This window comes from Cydia fagiglandana, chromosome 18, assembly GCF_963556715.1.
Source record: "Cydia fagiglandana chromosome 18, ilCydFagi1.1, whole genome shotgun sequence".
Taxonomy (NCBI): domain Eukaryota; kingdom Metazoa; phylum Arthropoda; class Insecta; order Lepidoptera; family Tortricidae; genus Cydia; species Cydia fagiglandana.
This window is the reverse complement of record NC_085949.1, coordinates 17,812,839-17,828,786: the sequence shown is the minus strand read 5'-3', so window position 1 is coordinate 17,828,786 and position 15,948 is coordinate 17,812,839. Positions and strand designations below refer to the sequence as shown.

At 49.8% G+C, this 15,948-nt stretch overlaps 3 protein-coding genes across 3 annotated transcripts in view; 1 reads left to right on the top strand and 2 right to left on the bottom strand.

Moving 5' to 3' along the window:
- The window catches only part of LOC134673446 (atlastin-like), a 36,189-nt gene extending 31,577 nt beyond the window's left edge, over window positions 1-4,612 (bottom strand). The window contains exon 1 of the mRNA XM_063531435.1: window positions 4,445-4,612. Within this exon, the coding sequence (XP_063387505.1) occupies window positions 4,445-4,547 (103 nt within the window). The 5' untranslated portion in view covers window positions 4,548-4,612. The remainder of the gene's footprint in view (window positions 1-4,444) is intronic.
- Window positions 4,613-5,083: 471 nt separating this feature from the next.
- On the top strand, window positions 5,084-7,184 carry LOC134673464 (viral IAP-associated factor homolog). The gene is made up of 5 exons (XM_063531460.1): window positions 5,084-5,211; window positions 5,299-5,431; window positions 5,686-5,914; window positions 6,235-6,443; window positions 6,868-7,184. The coding sequence occupies exons 1-5, from the start codon at window positions 5,206-5,208 to the stop codon at window positions 6,978-6,980; spliced, it is 690 nt and encodes a 229-aa protein (XP_063387530.1). The 5' UTR covers window positions 5,084-5,205; the 3' UTR covers window positions 6,981-7,184.
- An 86-nt stretch (window positions 7,185-7,270) lies between these two features.
- LOC134673644 (integrator complex subunit 1) overlaps window positions 7,271-15,948 on the bottom strand; it is a 65,709-nt gene continuing 57,031 nt past the window's right edge. The window contains exons 40-42 of the mRNA XM_063531645.1: window positions 14,470-14,641; window positions 8,015-8,136; window positions 7,271-7,666 (exon numbers count right to left, since the gene is read on the bottom strand). Of these exons, the coding sequence (XP_063387715.1) occupies window positions 7,577-7,666; window positions 8,015-8,136; window positions 14,470-14,641 (384 nt within the window). The 3' untranslated portion in view covers window positions 7,271-7,576. The remainder of the gene's footprint in view (window positions 7,667-8,014; window positions 8,137-14,469; window positions 14,642-15,948) is intronic.

Below are 15,948 nucleotides of genomic sequence, written 5' to 3'. Positions count from 1 at the left end.
CTATCACGAGAACACCAACGGCGACCGCACATTCCGACAGGTGCCGAGAACATGCCGTGGCAGGAATACACACTTGTCTCACTGACGAGTCGTGAACCTTATTTTATTGCTAGTAAGGTCCACATGCTGTTAATTATTGTTGCTATTAGTATGTAAAAGATGTCTTGGCTCAACAGATAGGCTAACTTTAACTTTGACTTTCCGATAAGTATTCAGAGAACATTTATTTGCCGATATGCTTTATGGACTTTGTGTTGCATTGCTTTAATACAACTCTTTGTTTTACACCATATTTCTTCAGCGGCTTAGTGTTTCGTAATTCGAGTATTAAGTTCATCGCTTTACCTCCAATCTTCTAGAGCAAAAATAATTCTTCAAATTTTGATTTTCGCGGTAGTCCAATAGGACCGTGACGTGCATTAGTTGGTCACACTGGTTTGCAGCCAAAGGTTTTCGGTGGGTCTTGGTGCAAATGTTGCAACACAGCACGAGAGAAGAAAGTAGGTAAGAACAAATAATAAAATCGATTATTATACACCCGTTTTTGGGACTTTAATACAGGCAAAGATAATCTTCCAAATGGTCTTCCTAGCCGGCTATACATGAACAGCGGATGATAAGACATACGTGCTGTTAAATTTGTAACTAATTTTGCTTTCGAGGCATGAATGTTAGGCATTTTCGATTGCCTAAAAAATGCTCTTTGGTCGCGAGCCAAATTCATTTGACGTCAATACGCAATTTGGAGCTACATTTTACGTAACATGTGATTCACAGGGAAGGATATGGAAACGTGAAGGTAACGTAGGCAAATCGTCACAAAGTTCACCAATGGTCAAAACCCGGTTGCCAAAAAGTAATATGATTTGCCAGTCAAGAAGGAGAGCGATTTTGAATTTGTCTAGAGTCTAGACTACCTATTCAAGTATTCAGCATGTCTATAAATTGAAACCAACAATAATAACGTTACATTAAAGTAGTACGAAAGGAAGGTCGACTGGAAATATGCATACTAAATTGAATCTTATCCCACAGGCATAATACTCAAATGTGCTCATATTAAACATCTATGTATGAAGATGTGTAAAGCTGTAAAGTTTGTATTGGCAATAAAGCCAATAGCACTTTCTTTTACTATCAGTAAACTAAATTTGAGATATTGAGAATTAAGCCAGCAGTCTAAATAATGCTGATAAGTTTGATAACAAAATGTAGCAAATTGATAATTTTGATAAAGAGCAATTGGCTACTTCTTGACTGATAGCAAGAAAAAGCTACTATCACTGTCCTTATTTCGTCAATATTTAATAAGGGACTTTAATATAAGGTATTAAGGTTCATATTTCACAGTTCTAAAGTGTATGCTCCATTAAATATGAGATTATTGCTGAAATACACTGTAAGTGCATTCATTAGGATTCACAATTGAATAGCCTGAATAACATGCAATAATTAGCATAAATACATCTGAAATTGCGTCTTAATTCATAACAGTGGCTTTGAAATCGATAATAAATTACAAGCTAAGAAATATTGGGTTTTATGGCTGAGTGAATAGGATTGTGACAATGTAAAAGTGATCCAATGGAATTATACTATAATAAATGGACTTTTATCTTTATCTAGTAACCCGCCCTGGCTTAACAAATTATACATCTAAACCTTCCTCAAGAATCACTCACTTGCTCACACTCTATTGACAGGTGAAAACCGCATGAAAAATCTGTTTAGTAGTTTTTGAGTTTATCGCGAACATGCAGACAGACGCAGTGGGGGACTTTGTTTTATAAGATGTATACCAAATCCAGAGGTTGCACAGAACCATGATAAGTGGCGTAAAATGAAGGAGGCCTACACCCGAAGGGTAGAAAAGGGCTAAAGAGAGAGAGATACCAGAACCAAAATGTTATTTCTTTGTATCTTAAACCTGTCTTTGAAAAAATCTTCTATTAGTACTTAATTTGTAATTTCAACATTTTTTATTATTATATCTCTTTAAAGAATATTTGAAATTCATTTATTTACAAACAAGATTATTACTCACTTCACATCGCATTGATAAATATATCAATTAGGAAACCGTGCCCCAATTCTTAGAAAAGTGTAATAATATTTGATAATGGCCATTTAAATGATAGGACCACACATCTGGTGATAAAGAATGTTTGTAAACAAACCAGGAATCTGAATAAAACATGTGGCCATTAACATAGTCATGTAGTGTGTGTGACCATAGATAATAATTAATAATGGTGTTGGTGGGGAGAGTCAATGTAAATTGACACACACAATAAGACAAAGGCTATTGTTAAAATACCTATAGATATGTATAGATACTGATTTACATAATAACACAAAATGCATATAATCAATCACAATCACTCAATCACTAATATAATAATCATGAATATAATATTCTGGTTCAAGCTTTAAGCTTTAACAGCACCAAATATAAAAACAATTTTAAAGTTTTTTACTGGATGGCTTTCTGTTTACATTATTACTTCAAATGTAAACATGATTAAGAAATACTCTTATATGTAGTTTATTTACACACAATGCAGGATGTATATGTTTTATGCAAGAAATCTGTTCACAAGCTATATGGCGGTCAGCAAAATATAAGTGTCTTTATTCAACCAACCCAGTTCCTCTAAACAAGCGATATAGAACTTCAAGATTACTAGAGCTACAGTTCGTTTTTTTTAGCATTAGAAATAAGGTAAACAATCTTGATGTCTTTTAATTGAAAAACACATTTTAAAAATAAATTAGGACAAATATCTAACAATTAAAGTTAGTCACTTTAAGTTAGAAAGGCGTAGGTCCCACAGTAACCCATACAAACACTTTTTGAGCAACCGAGTAGTGAGGGCTTGGAACAAACTCCCGAAGATGTGGTTTCAGAATTATGAATCTAATACGATCATTTATATTCTTCTGCTTTCATAAGTAATAGTTACTGATTTTAAAAAGCGTTTTTCAATTAAAAGACATGTCAAGATAGCTTACCTTCTTTCAAGTTATTTCTAATGCTAAAAATAACGAACTATACAAACCAAACCAAGATTATGTTTTATTGTGCTCTTTGTCCTGATTTCAATACTCACTCATTTGAAAAAGTTTTACTTATTACTATATACTATACTATTTCAAGCATTATTGACTATTTTAGATCATTCTTATTAATAACAAACCTCGATCTTTTGTTCTGTTTTACCTTCACACACAGTAACAAATTAACAATGCATCAGAACATAAAAGAATCATGATCATAATTACATGATGATATCGAAAAACAGTACATATTCTATAGTGGCAAATTCAATACTCTCACTTGACAAGTAGGGCATTGAAGCATTGCCTAGTGTAGATTGAGTAACAGGGTTAAGATCACAGTAGCAATTAGTTTAATTAACATTGTACATCTGATTTGATAGTAACTGTGGCCTATTTATATCAGTTCTGTATGTCTGTGGGTTGATTACACAAGCAAGGAATGTGTTAGGTTAAAATTTATGTTATACTCCAGAAATGTACTATAAAATTCATTCTATTATGTCAAATTTCTATGTAAAATTTTTTGTTTACTACTTCTAAATGTAAAGTAGGACTACTTTGTTTTTCCAAATATTCATTAGTGATAACCATATTTTTCAACAACATTTTCATAAAAATATTTAAAAATACAGCACAACACATTGTTCATGAAATGGGTTTGAGCCTACTAAAGTGGCCCTTAGTGATAAAAATGAGAATGTAGGGAAGTGTTAATTTGGCATTGTTTGCAAAGAAAGTAGAACTTGTTGTAGATGCACATGAGCAATAGTAATTATTCCTTGTGTAACACTTGCTTTCTAATACCTCTACATGCAGGGTAGGTTTGGATTCCAATAGCCAATTTGTGAATGAAGAGAGTCAAATAAATGTAACCATCTCACACTGCTTCCTAAAGTTTGTGTCTAGTTATCTAATTAACATCTTTATGTCACGCAAAAACAAGCCTGTGACCTTTGGATACATGTGCGCGAAATTATATTTAAAAATATTGGTTGCACGATGTGACTTCCAAAATTCTAGATACTAAACCAGACGATGCAAAAAATCGTGATTCAACAAAAACACAACAAAATTATGCTGTTGCGACGTACTTAACCTCGTTCGCAGTTGTTCAAATATACAACAAAAACAAAGGCAAAAGCGGTACCTGAGCAGAGGTTCCTCTCCGCGCCCCCGGTCATGCTCGCGGCGCCCGGGGGGCCCAAGCGCTCCTGGCGAGCTAGCGAGCAGCTCCAACCAGCAGGTATAAAAAGATCCCAGTCTCAATGTCACAGAGGAAACGCGAGGTCTGACTTACGAGACAGCACTCGGCCGCCTCGCAGCAGCCGCCCGCGCGAATCACTACCGCACTCGCCCTACACAATAATAACGTAGCCTTATTTACCTTCGCTCTCATGGAAATTCACTTCCCGATGTTTATGTCCCTCGGTATCAGCCATGTTCAATTTATTTATTTCGAGAACTGACGTGACTGAACATAGCGACATGCAATTTTTCCAACACGACGCAAGTTGACAACTTCGCGTAGAAAAAAAGACGTGTCATTGTCAAAACTAGAGTTCGAATCGGTAATTACCGGCGTAAATCCAACAACGTATTTATTTGGAAAAGAGTGGTCCCACAACGACATGGCTACTAGAAAGTAATGCAATAATAAGAAAAAGAATAGAAAGTGATACAGGTAATTAAAATTAATAAAATATTATACAAATAAATATTAACTGACTAGGTTCTATGTTGATTATGAAACGAGGCCCTGAATAAAAACATAAACGTCAAATATTATTTGTCTATGGATTTGTAAGGCGTATTTCAAAATGTAACCATTAGTGAGTTTCTTGTGCAATCCTAGTCCCGTTTATACGTGGTTTATACATAACAAACTAGCATAAAAAAGGTGCCTATGTGTCACTGACAAACGATTCTTTACTTGCTCTAGTCTTGAATGCTTGTAATTGAAAATTTTTGACTCTTGAATCGTGCTTGAATCTTAAGCAAGGATCTTAATACTCGATTTGAGTTAACCTATCATGGTAAAACGCCTTATCAAATTGAGTCAGCCGTCTGGTGTCAGATTTCTTGGTTTTGAATTTTTCAATAAATAAATACTGCTTATTTCAGACAAAAACAATAAAACAATTCACAATGCAGGTAAAGTACAGCATATTAGCTTTCTTTCTCGACTGTTATTTATTATATTACATTGCAGTTTAATCGTAAAACAATGTTTATTTATAGAACCCAAATGAGGATACAGAATGGAACGATGTGCTGCGTGCGAAGGGTATTATTCCACAAAAAGAGAAGGAAGTCACAGAAGATGATATCGTTAACATGATCGAACAGACGATACAGCAAAAACAGCAAGAAAGTAAGTGTTTCATACTCTATACTTTTAGGAGTTTTAGGTTAGTCACAACTGTTGCATATTACCATAAAATTATAACTGTATGAGGCTTTCTTAGACGTAATTTACTCGCTAATGTAATTGTAACGTTATAAATGAATAGTTGGGGATTAAGCACGAAATCCTTGGGACAATTTTATTATCCCATGTTACACTTTGTACTTACTAATTTGTTTATTACGAAAACGTCCCCTACATTGATATATGTAATTTTACAGAGGATAAACAGTTATCAGAACTAGACCTAGACGGACTAGATGAGCTCGAGGACTCTGAAGATGAAGCAGTATTAGAAGAATACAGAAGGAAGCGCATCGCGGAGCTAAAACGGTTAGCAGAGAAGCCAAAGTTTGGGGATGTACGGGAGGTGTCAGGGCAGGACTATGTGCAGGAGGTCAACAAGGCCGGGGAAGGCATTTGGGTGGTCATCCACTTATACAAACAGGGGTGAGTTTTAAATAACGTCAATAATGGCCAAGAATAACAGAGTCCGTTAGTGTGAGCCAATAATCTCCAAATTAAATTCTGGATAATGAAAACAATAACACATTCGGTGGCGGTACTTACGGTCATAGCAGTACTGCTAAATCTTATAGTTTAAATTTAATTCACAAGTACAGCTATAGCCGTTACCACCACCAAATGCCTTAAGATTATTTTCTTTTTAAAGCTTATTATTTGTTAATTATAATCTATTCTCATAAAAGAGTAAAGTTATTCTTTAAATCTATTTCAATAGAGTATACGAAATTTATTTATTTTTTCAGTATCCAGCAGTGTGCCCTCCTAAACCAGCACCTCAGAGAGCTAGCAGCCAAGTACCCGTACACAAAGTTCCTGAAAGCAATAGCGCAGACATGCATCCCCAACTTCCCTGAGCGGAACCTGCCCAGCGTGTTTGTGTACTTCGAGGGGGACATGAAGAAACAGTTTGTGGGGCCACATGAGCTAAGAGGCACAGCGCTCACATGTGATGGTAAGAGTTCACCTCAACTTGCCTGTCTGTGATCCATCTTTTGCCCCTCAAACTGTCAAACAGTTTAAGAACTACTGTTGAGCTATTTTAGTCTTGAAGTTATGTTTTGTCTTGGATGTAAATTTTGCTAATCCCAAGTCTGATTATTGTAGTTATGCATGTCCAAGACATCACAAGACCTTGAACCCTCAAACGATCAAAAAAATTTTAAAGACTAAAATTGGTCTTTTATTCTAAATCATGTTGTCCTGGTTCACAATCAACCCATATTTTTGACTTCTCAAACTGCCGAAAAATTTTGAACACTATAATAGTGTTGGCTTTTATTACGTTCTTGGAATTCAATAAACTGTCCTGGACTATTGTAGTCATGACTTACGTAGTCTTCACAAGATTAAACTTTACAATGATTCCTTTATTACAGAACTGGAATACATTCTCGGGCAAGTAGGAGCCGTGGACACCAAAATCAAAGAAGACCCTCGGCCTAAGATCAAAGACAAGTTGTTCCAAGACCTGGGCTCAAACGACTGGTGATCAAAGTGTAGTGTAGTGGACTCTTCAGTATTCTAAGCTTGGGAGTGCGGGTTCGATTCTGTGCTTGATAATTTATTTCATTAATTTTTGGTTGAAAGTGGTATGACATATGCATCACTAGTTAATTTTGTTTATACAAAGAATTTTGTATAATGAGATTTTATAAAGTAAATGTTATTTATATAAATAAAACAATGAAATTTATTCTAAGAGACTTTTATTTTACAACAATTATATTCTTATCGAACCTAATGTTCTGTAACATTTTTCATTACATTTATTTATAAGGGAAATGAGCATCTTTAAATTATATCAAAGCAAGTTAAAGATAAATTGATATCTTTTTATGGGTATCTTTGTTGTAAAAATGGCTTTTAATTTGTCTCCGCGTGTACACCGCCAAAGACGTGATGTCGCGCACGGCTACAGCGATAGGGATCAACCTTCGTACATTCCAATAAGGTTCACGATGATGCGCCGCACACGACAGGCGTTCAAAGGGTTATCTGACCAATCGTAAACCTTATTACAAAAAAGTAAGGTCCATCATTGATTAGTAGGAGGTGTTTGTGTATGGTATAGTTGGTGTTTGGTGTTCAGCAGCCCCGCTGCAGGTTGATGGCGGCCACAGAGCGCGCCAGGCTGGTCTCGACGGGCAGGCGGCTGCGCACGCCCAGATCGAACACCTGACAATAACATCATATTTGTTTACCCACCTATAAGTACAATATGATGTATAATAGAGCTAATATCAGGTGAACTTTAGGGGCTGGTGGCAAGTAAAAAAAAAAATCCAAGAGTCCTTAAGGCTCTACAATGTATAGTTTGTTAACTACACTAACAACACCACAACTAAATGTAAAGTAAAATGTGACTCCACTTGCCCTCGCTGGGTGTTCGGGTGTATTTTACATCCACCCGCCTTGTGAATGTAGGAATATCGTGTTCGAATACACCAGCCTCTCATTAATTTAGTAAGGGAAGGATATGTTTCATCCAGTAGGAGTAGTAATATAAACATAAGGTATGAATACCTTGAGTAGCACTTTCGCGGCGTGTTCTTGCATGCCGACGACCAGCTCCGGCAGCTTGTCGATCACGGACTGCGCGACTTCTGCAAGTGACGAGTCCAGGCATTCCATGATGGCGTCTAGACCTGGAAATATGTTTGGAATTAGTAGCCGTTTTAGTAGCTAAAATGGCAAAAAGGATTTATTGTTTCGCCATTTTAGCTAAAAAAAAATCTCATTAGTCCGTTCATCTCGGACATTAAAATATGGCTACCGCTTAGAAACCACAGAGAATACTAGTGAAACAAGCGAAAGCATTTTTGACCGAGCTGAAAGGAAACGACTCGCGTTCACTCGTTCAATAGTATCTTTGACACATGTCACTCAAAAACAAAAACGGACAGACGGACAGAGTCGTACCATAAGGGATCCTTTTGTACCTTTTTGGTACGGAACTCTAAAATTGAGATTATTTTAGTAAATGATCGCATCATTCTCATAAGGCTCAGCCATACAAATGAAAAACCAATAATTTGCCACAGAAATTTGAACCTTTAGTGCAGGGAACAGAGTTGATTTTGGTTTTGTTTGAAAATTGAACTAAACAAAACAAACGCGACTTTAATAAAATTGAATAAGTAGTTTAGGAAGGACCTTGGGCATTAGGAGGTTAAGGGTCGGTTGCACCAAACTGTTCGTATCGTTAAAGAGTTCGCTATTTTTTTATGTATGGAAAGTTTCATAGTAAAGCGCCGGGGCGCGCGGGCTGACGTTGATCAGTCTGTCAAATGTGGTTGGTGCAACTGGCCCTAAATGAGTTACCGGGAGTAGGGTCCGGGACGGCCGGCAGCAGCTTGGTGAGCAGGCCCAGCGCGGCGGCGCGCGTCGCGGCGCCCGGCTCGGCGCACAGCGGCGCCAGCGCGCGCAGCAGCGTGGTGGCGGCGCCGGGGCCGCCCCACTGTGTTACCTGGTGTAGGGTCCGGGACGGCCGGCAGCAGCTTGGTGAGCAGGCCCAGCGCGGCGGCGCGCGTCGCGGCGCCCGGCTCGGCGCACAGCGGCGCCAGCGCGCGCAGCAGCGTGGTGGCGGCGCCGGGGCCGCCCCACTGTGTTACCTGGTGTAGGGTCCGGGACGGCCGGCAGCAGCTTGGTGAGCAGGCCCAGCGCGGCGGCGCGCGTCGCGGCGCCCGGCTCGGCGCACAGCGGCGCCAGCGCGCGCAGCAGCGTGGTGGCGGCGCCGGGGCCGCCCCACTGTGTTACCTGGTGTAGGGTCCGGGACGGCCGGCAGCAGCTTGGTGAGCAGGCCCAGCGCGGCGGCGCGCGTCGCGGCGCCCGGCTCGGCACACAGCGGCGCCAGCGCGCGCAGCAGCGTGGTGGCGGCGCCGGGGCCGCCCCACTGTGTTACCTGGTGTAGGGTCCGGGACGGCCGGCAGCAGCTTGGTGAGCAGGCCCAGCGCGGCGGCGCGCGTCGCGGCGCCCGGCTCGGCGCACAGCGGCGCCAGCGCGCGCAGCAGCGTGGTGGCGGCGCCGGGGCCGCCCCACTGTGTTACCTGGTGTAGGGTCCGGGACGGCCGGCAGCAGCTTGGTGAGCAGGCCCAGCGCGGCGGCGCGCGTCGCGGCGCCCGGCTCGGCGCACAGCGGCGCCAGCGCGCGCAGCAGCGTGGTGGCGGCGCCGGGGCCGCCCCACTGTGTTACCTGGTGTAGGGTCCGGGACGGCCGGCAGCAGCTTGGTGAGCAGGCCCAGCGCGGCGGCGCGCGTCGCGGCGCCCGGCTCGGCGCACAGCGGCGCCAGCGCGCGCAGCAGCGTGGTGGCGGCGCCGGGGCCGCCCCACTGTGTTACCTGGTGTAGGGTCCGGGACGGCCGGCAGCAGCTTGGTGAGCAGGCCCAGCGCGGCGGCGCGCGTCGCGGCGCCCGGCTCGGCGCACAGCGGCGCCAGCGCGCGCAGCAGCGTGGTGGCGGCGCCGGGGCCGCCCCACTGTGTTACCTGGTGTAGGGTCCGGGACGGCCGGCAGCAGCTTGGTGAGCAGGCCCAGCGCGGCGGCGCGCGTCGCGGCGCCCGGCTCGGCGCACAGCGGCGCCAGCGCGCGCAGCAGCGTGGTGGCGGCGCCGGGGCCGCCCCACTGTGTTACCTGGTGTAGGGTCCGGGACGGCCGGCAGCAGCTTGGTGAGCAGGCCCAGCGCGGCGGCGCGCGTCGCGGCGCCCGGCTCGGCGCACAGCGGCGCCAGCGCGCGCAGCAGCGTGGTGGCGGCGCCGGGGCCGCCCCACTGTGTTACCTGGTGTAGGGTCCGGGACGGCCGGCAGCAGCTTGGTGAGCAGGCCCAGCGCGGCGGCGCGCGTCGCGGCGCCCGGCTCGGCGCACAGCGGCGCCAGCGCGCGCAGCAGCGTGGTGGCGGCGCCGGGGCCGCCCCACTGTGTTACCTGGTGTAGGGTCCGGGACGGCCGGCAGCAGCTTGGTGAGCAGGCCCAGCGCGGCGGCGCGCGTCGCGGCGCCCGGCTCGGCGCACAGCGGCGCCAGCGCGCGCAGCAGCGTGGTGGCGGCGCCGGGGCCGCCCCACTGTGTTACCTGGTGTAGGGTCCGGGACGGCCGGCAGCAGCTTGGTGAGCAGGCCCAGCGCGGCGGCGCGCGTCGCGGCGCCCGGCTCGGCGCACAGCGGCGCCAGCGCGCGCAGCAGCGTGGTGGCGGCGCCGGGGCCGCCCCACTGTGTTACCTGGTGTAGGGTCCGGGACGGCCGGCAGCAGCTTGGTGAGCAGGCCCAGCGCGGCGGCGCGCGTCGCGGCGCCCGGCTCGGCGCACAGCGGCGCCAGCGCGCGCAGCAGCGTGGTGGCGGCGCCGGGGCCGCCCCACTGTGTTACCTGGTGTAGGGTCCGGGACGGCCGGCAGCAGCTTGGTGAGCAGGCCCAGCGCGGCGGCGCGCGTCGCGGCGCCCGGCTCGGCGCACAGCGGCGCCAGCGCGCGCAGCAGCGTGGTGGCGGCGCCGGGGCCGCCCCACTGTGTTACCTGGTGTAGGGTCCGGGACGGCCGGCAGCAGCTTGGTGAGCAGGCCCAGCGCGGCGGCGCGCGTCGCGGCGCCCGGCTCGGCGCACAGCGGCGCCAGCGCGCGCAGCAGCGTGGTGGCGGCGCCGGGGCCGCCCCACTGTGTTTATTTATTTATTTTTATTTATTTATTTAAGAAACAAACAGTCTTTCATAGTTATATATAACACTAGAACTTTTCTTAAAACTAGACTTACAGTTTCCTTAATAAGAATATTTGAACATCATGTTTATTAAGTAGTTTCTACACAGTAAAACAGAGCTATTTCTGCGTGCAAAAACAAAACATAAAAAAGAAAAAAGATGAAAATAAAAATAAGAGTATTATAGCAACCTTATGGTATTGTTACCAATTTTTACAAACTAAATCTTGAAAAGGTTTTGTTATTTATGAATAAAGAAATTATAAAAAACAATAACATCTAATACTGAGATTATTTCTTTATAGCGCCAATCTTGGGTTATTAATTATTACACTGCATAGATAGTGTTTTAAATCTATTAAGTTTCTCACAGAAAATATCAAGGCTCAAAAATTTCTCGTTGTACAACCTGCACGCCCTTCTAACATAACTATTTTTTGCGTAAGCAGTCCGACTACGGGGGATGTAGAAGAGGGGTTTTTTCCTGCAAGCACGTTCACAACGTCGAGGGACTGTGAAGGAAAGAGAATGTAATAAAAACGGAGCATCAATAATATTATTAATAATTTTATAAAGGGTTAAGATATCAGTACGTTCTCGGCGATAACTAAGGGATGTCATATTATGTACTCTCATGGCGGTGGCGTAATCTGAGTATTTATTTCTAATTCTGTATTCTATTGTCTTAACAAACTTTTTCTGAACTCTCTCTATCCTATCACTATGTATTTTATACAGTGGGCTCCACACAGCACTTGCAAATTCCAAACGACTACGAACATAACTGTTAAATAATACCTTATAAGTTAAAAGTCTCTTAAATGGTTTACCTACGCGTAGTATAAATCCTAATTTCTTAAAAGCTTTACCTAACATGTCATCAATGTGAGGTATAAAAGTGAGTTTTGAGTCCATTATGACTCCAAGATCTCGAATCTGGTGAACACGACCTAATTTTTTATCACAAAGTTTATAATCATAATTAATACTATTCCTTTTCCTGCTAAAACTTATGACGAAACATTTGTCTGGATTTACAGATAACTTATTATCAATACAATAAGTCTCAAAAAGATCTAAGTCTTTTTGTAAGGCTTTGCAGTCGTCCACATTACGTATGACTCTAAATATCTTTGCATCGTCAGCATATAACAGTAAGTTTGAATTTTTTATGCATGCAGAGATATCATTGACGTATATGATAAACAACAAAGGCCCCAAATGAGACCCTTGTGGAACACCAGACGTAATAGGCCTGTACTGAGAAGTATATCCACCCACTGCCACAGCCTGCGAACGATTCTCTATGTAAGATTTTATCCATCGAAGAAGGTCGCCGTGTATACCGATATGCCAAAGCTTCAACAGTAAGCGTTCATGACAAACCTTATCGAAGGCCTTGGCAAAATCGGTATTACCTGGTGTAGGGTCCGGGACGGCCGGCAGCAGCTTGGTGAGCAGGCCCAGCGCGGCGGCGCGCGTCGCGGCGCCCGGCTCGGCGCACAGCGGCGCCAGCGCGCGCAGCAGCGTGGTGGCGGCGCCGGGGCCGCCCCACTGTGTTACCTGGTGTAGGGTCCGGGACGGCCGGCAGCAGCTTGGTGAGCAGGCCCAGCGCGGCGGCGCGCGTCGCGGCGCCCGGCTCGGCGCACAGCGGCGCCAGCGCGCGCAGCAGCGTGGTGGCGGCGCCGGGGCCGCCCCACTGTGTTACCTGGTGTAGGGTCCGGGACGGCCGGCAGCAGCTTGGTGAGCAGGCCCAGCGCGGCGGCGCGCGTCGCGGCGCCCGGCTCGGCGCACAGCGGCGCCAGCGCGCGCAGCAGCGTGGTGGCGGCGCCGGGGCCGCCCCACTGTGTTACCTGGTGTAGGGTCCGGGACGGCCGGCAGCAGCTTGGTGAGCAGGCCCAGCGCGGCGGCGCGCGTCGCGGCGCCCGGCTCGGCACACAGCGGCGCCAGCGCGCGCAGCAGCGTGGTGGCGGCGCCGGGGCCGCCCCACTGTGTTACCTGGTGTAGGGTCCGGGACGGCCGGCAGCAGCTTGGTGAGCAGGCCCAGCGCGGCGGCGCGCGTCGCGGCGCCCGGCTCGGCGCACAGCGGCGCCAGCGCGCGCAGCAGCGTGGTGGCGGCGCCGGGGCCGCCCCACTGTGTTACCTGGTGTAGGGTCCGGGACGGCCGGCAGCAGCTTGGTGAGCAGGCCCAGCGCGGCGGCGCGCGTCGCGGCGCCCGGCTCGGCGCACAGCGGCGCCAGCGCGCGCAGCAGCGTGGTGGCGGCGCCGGGGCCGCCCCACTGTGTTACCTGGTGTAGGGTCCGGGACGGCCGGCAGCAGCTTGGTGAGCAGGCCCAGCGCGGCGGCGCGCGTCGCGGCGCCCGGCTCGGCGCACAGCGGCGCCAGCGCGCGCAGCAGCGTGGTGGCGGCGCCGGGGCCGCCCCACTGTGTTACCTGGTGTAGGGTCCGGGACGGCCGGCAGCAGCTTGGTGAGCAGGCCCAGCGCGGCGGCGCGCGTCGCGGCGCCCGGCTCGGCGCACAGCGGCGCCAGCGCGCGCAGCAGCGTGGTGGCGGCGCCGGGGCCGCCCCACTGTGTTACCTGGTGTAGGGTCCGGGACGGCCGGCAGCAGCTTGGTGAGCAGGCCCAGCGCGGCGGCGCGCGTCGCGGCGCCCGGCTCGGCGCACAGCGGCGCCAGCGCGCGCAGCAGCGTGGTGGCGGCGCCGGGGCCGCCCCACTGTGTTACCTGGTGTAGGGTCCGGGACGGCCGGCAGCAGCTTGGTGAGCAGGCCCAGCGCGGCGGCGCGCGTCGCGGCGCCCGGCTCGGCGCACAGCGGCGCCAGCGCGCGCAGCAGCGTGGTGGCGGCGCCGGGGCCGCCCCACTGTGTTACCTGGTGTAGGGTCCGGGACGGCCGGCAGCAGCTTGGTGAGCAGGCCCAGCGCGGCGGCGCGCGTCGCGGCGCCCGGCTCGGCGCACAGCGGCGCCAGCGCGCGCAGCAGCGTGGTGGCGGCGCCGGGGCCGCCCCACTGTGTTACCTGGTGTAGGGTCCGGGACGGCCGGCAGCAGCTTGGTGAGCAGGCCCAGCGCGGCGGCGCGCGTCGCGGCGCCCGGCTCGGCGCACAGCGGCGCCAGCGCGCGCAGCAGCGTGGTGGCGGCGCCGGGGCCGCCCCACTGTGTTACCTGGTGTAGGGTCCGGGACGGCCGGCAGCAGCTTGGTGAGCAGGCCCAGCGCGGCGGCGCGCGTCGCGGCGCCCGGCTCGGCGCACAGCGGCGCCAGCGCGCGCAGCAGCGTGGTGGCGGCGCCGGGGCCGCCCCACTGTGTTACCTGGTGTAGGGTCCGGGACGGCCGGCAGCAGCTTGGTGAGCAGGCCCAGCGCGGCGGCGCGCGTCGCGGCGCCCGGCTCGGCGCACAGCGGCGCCAGCGCGCGCAGCAGCGTGGTGGCGGCGCCGGGGCCGCCCCACGCGCCGCCGCGGCGGCTGCCCCATTGGTCGATTTCCTGACAAATGGTGAAAGTTTAGGTTGACAATATTCGTCGGGCATTAGTTTATTATGTGTTCCGTACTCCACATCGAAAATCTTCATTGAGAGAGTAACGCGATCGTTGACCGATCGATGCCGCTAGCGTCTATGCAGTCGCTCCGCTCCACGCCGTGACGTAGTTCCGCTTCCCGTCCCTGCCAACCATTGCTCGCTTCCCGCTAATCGCCGCCGCCATGACATTGTTGCGTCGACCGTCTTGACCGATGGTCCGCAAATATTTTTTGCGTATATTTTTGCAGCATGGTGCTTTAACATTTCCGATCCAAAGCTCGGTCGATTAAATAGTGAGATATGGCAGAGATCGCCACTATTAGTCTTTTGGCGGTCTCGCGATCGAAGTCATCGAACGGTGCTTTTCGATTCTACCCACTTTTTTCTTGCTAAATTAATTTTCACATTCCATGCTGCTAAAATCGTTACCGTTAACTCGCATTTTCGAGATCGAAGTAGGAAGTGCGGCAGTGGTTTTCGTTAACAAGTGGTAACAAGTCGCTTCGCATCGGAGAGGGAACGCGCGGTCATCGTGCCTGCGGCGGCGGGGGCGGCGCGGAGGCGGACAGCCTGCGCGCGTCGCTGTCGGGTGCCGCGCTTCGCTGATAAGGAGGTTTGGATATATATTCTAATTTTATTGGCGTTCAGAAGTTACTTCGACACTCGCGGAGGGTTCTCAGGCAGTAGCCTGGGAGTACCTCGTGTTGTTAGTTGCGGCGCGACCGGGGCGCCCCGTCCCCCGGCGCGGGGGCGCGGGCCCGGCGCCCGCCCCCGCCCGCGCGCGCCGCGTCTTCTGCTGTCGTCCAAGGTGACTCCGAGACACCGCGACGCTGCGGGCCACGGTGGGCGCCTCCAGTCCGCAGGACTCGGAGAGACGTCACACGCCTGTTACTGCAGTCGCGGTGCGCGCCCGCTCCTGTTGCTGCAGTCGCGGTGCGGACGCCTCCAGTCCGCGGGACTCCGAGAGACGTCACTCGCCCGCTCCTGTTGCTGCAGTCGCGGTGCGGACGCCTCCAGTCCGCGGGACTCCGAGAGATGTCACACGTCCGCTCCTGTTACTGCAGTCGCGGTGCGGACGCCTCCAGTCCGCGGAACTCCGAGAGACGTCACACGCCCGCTCCTATTGCTGCAGTTGCGGTGCGGACGCTTCCAGTCCAGCGGGACTCCGAGAGACGTTACACACCCGCTCCTGTTGCTCGCCCGCTTCTGTTGCTGCAGTCGAGGTGAGGACGCTTCCTGTCCGCGAGGCTCCTCGAGACGTCACACGCCCGC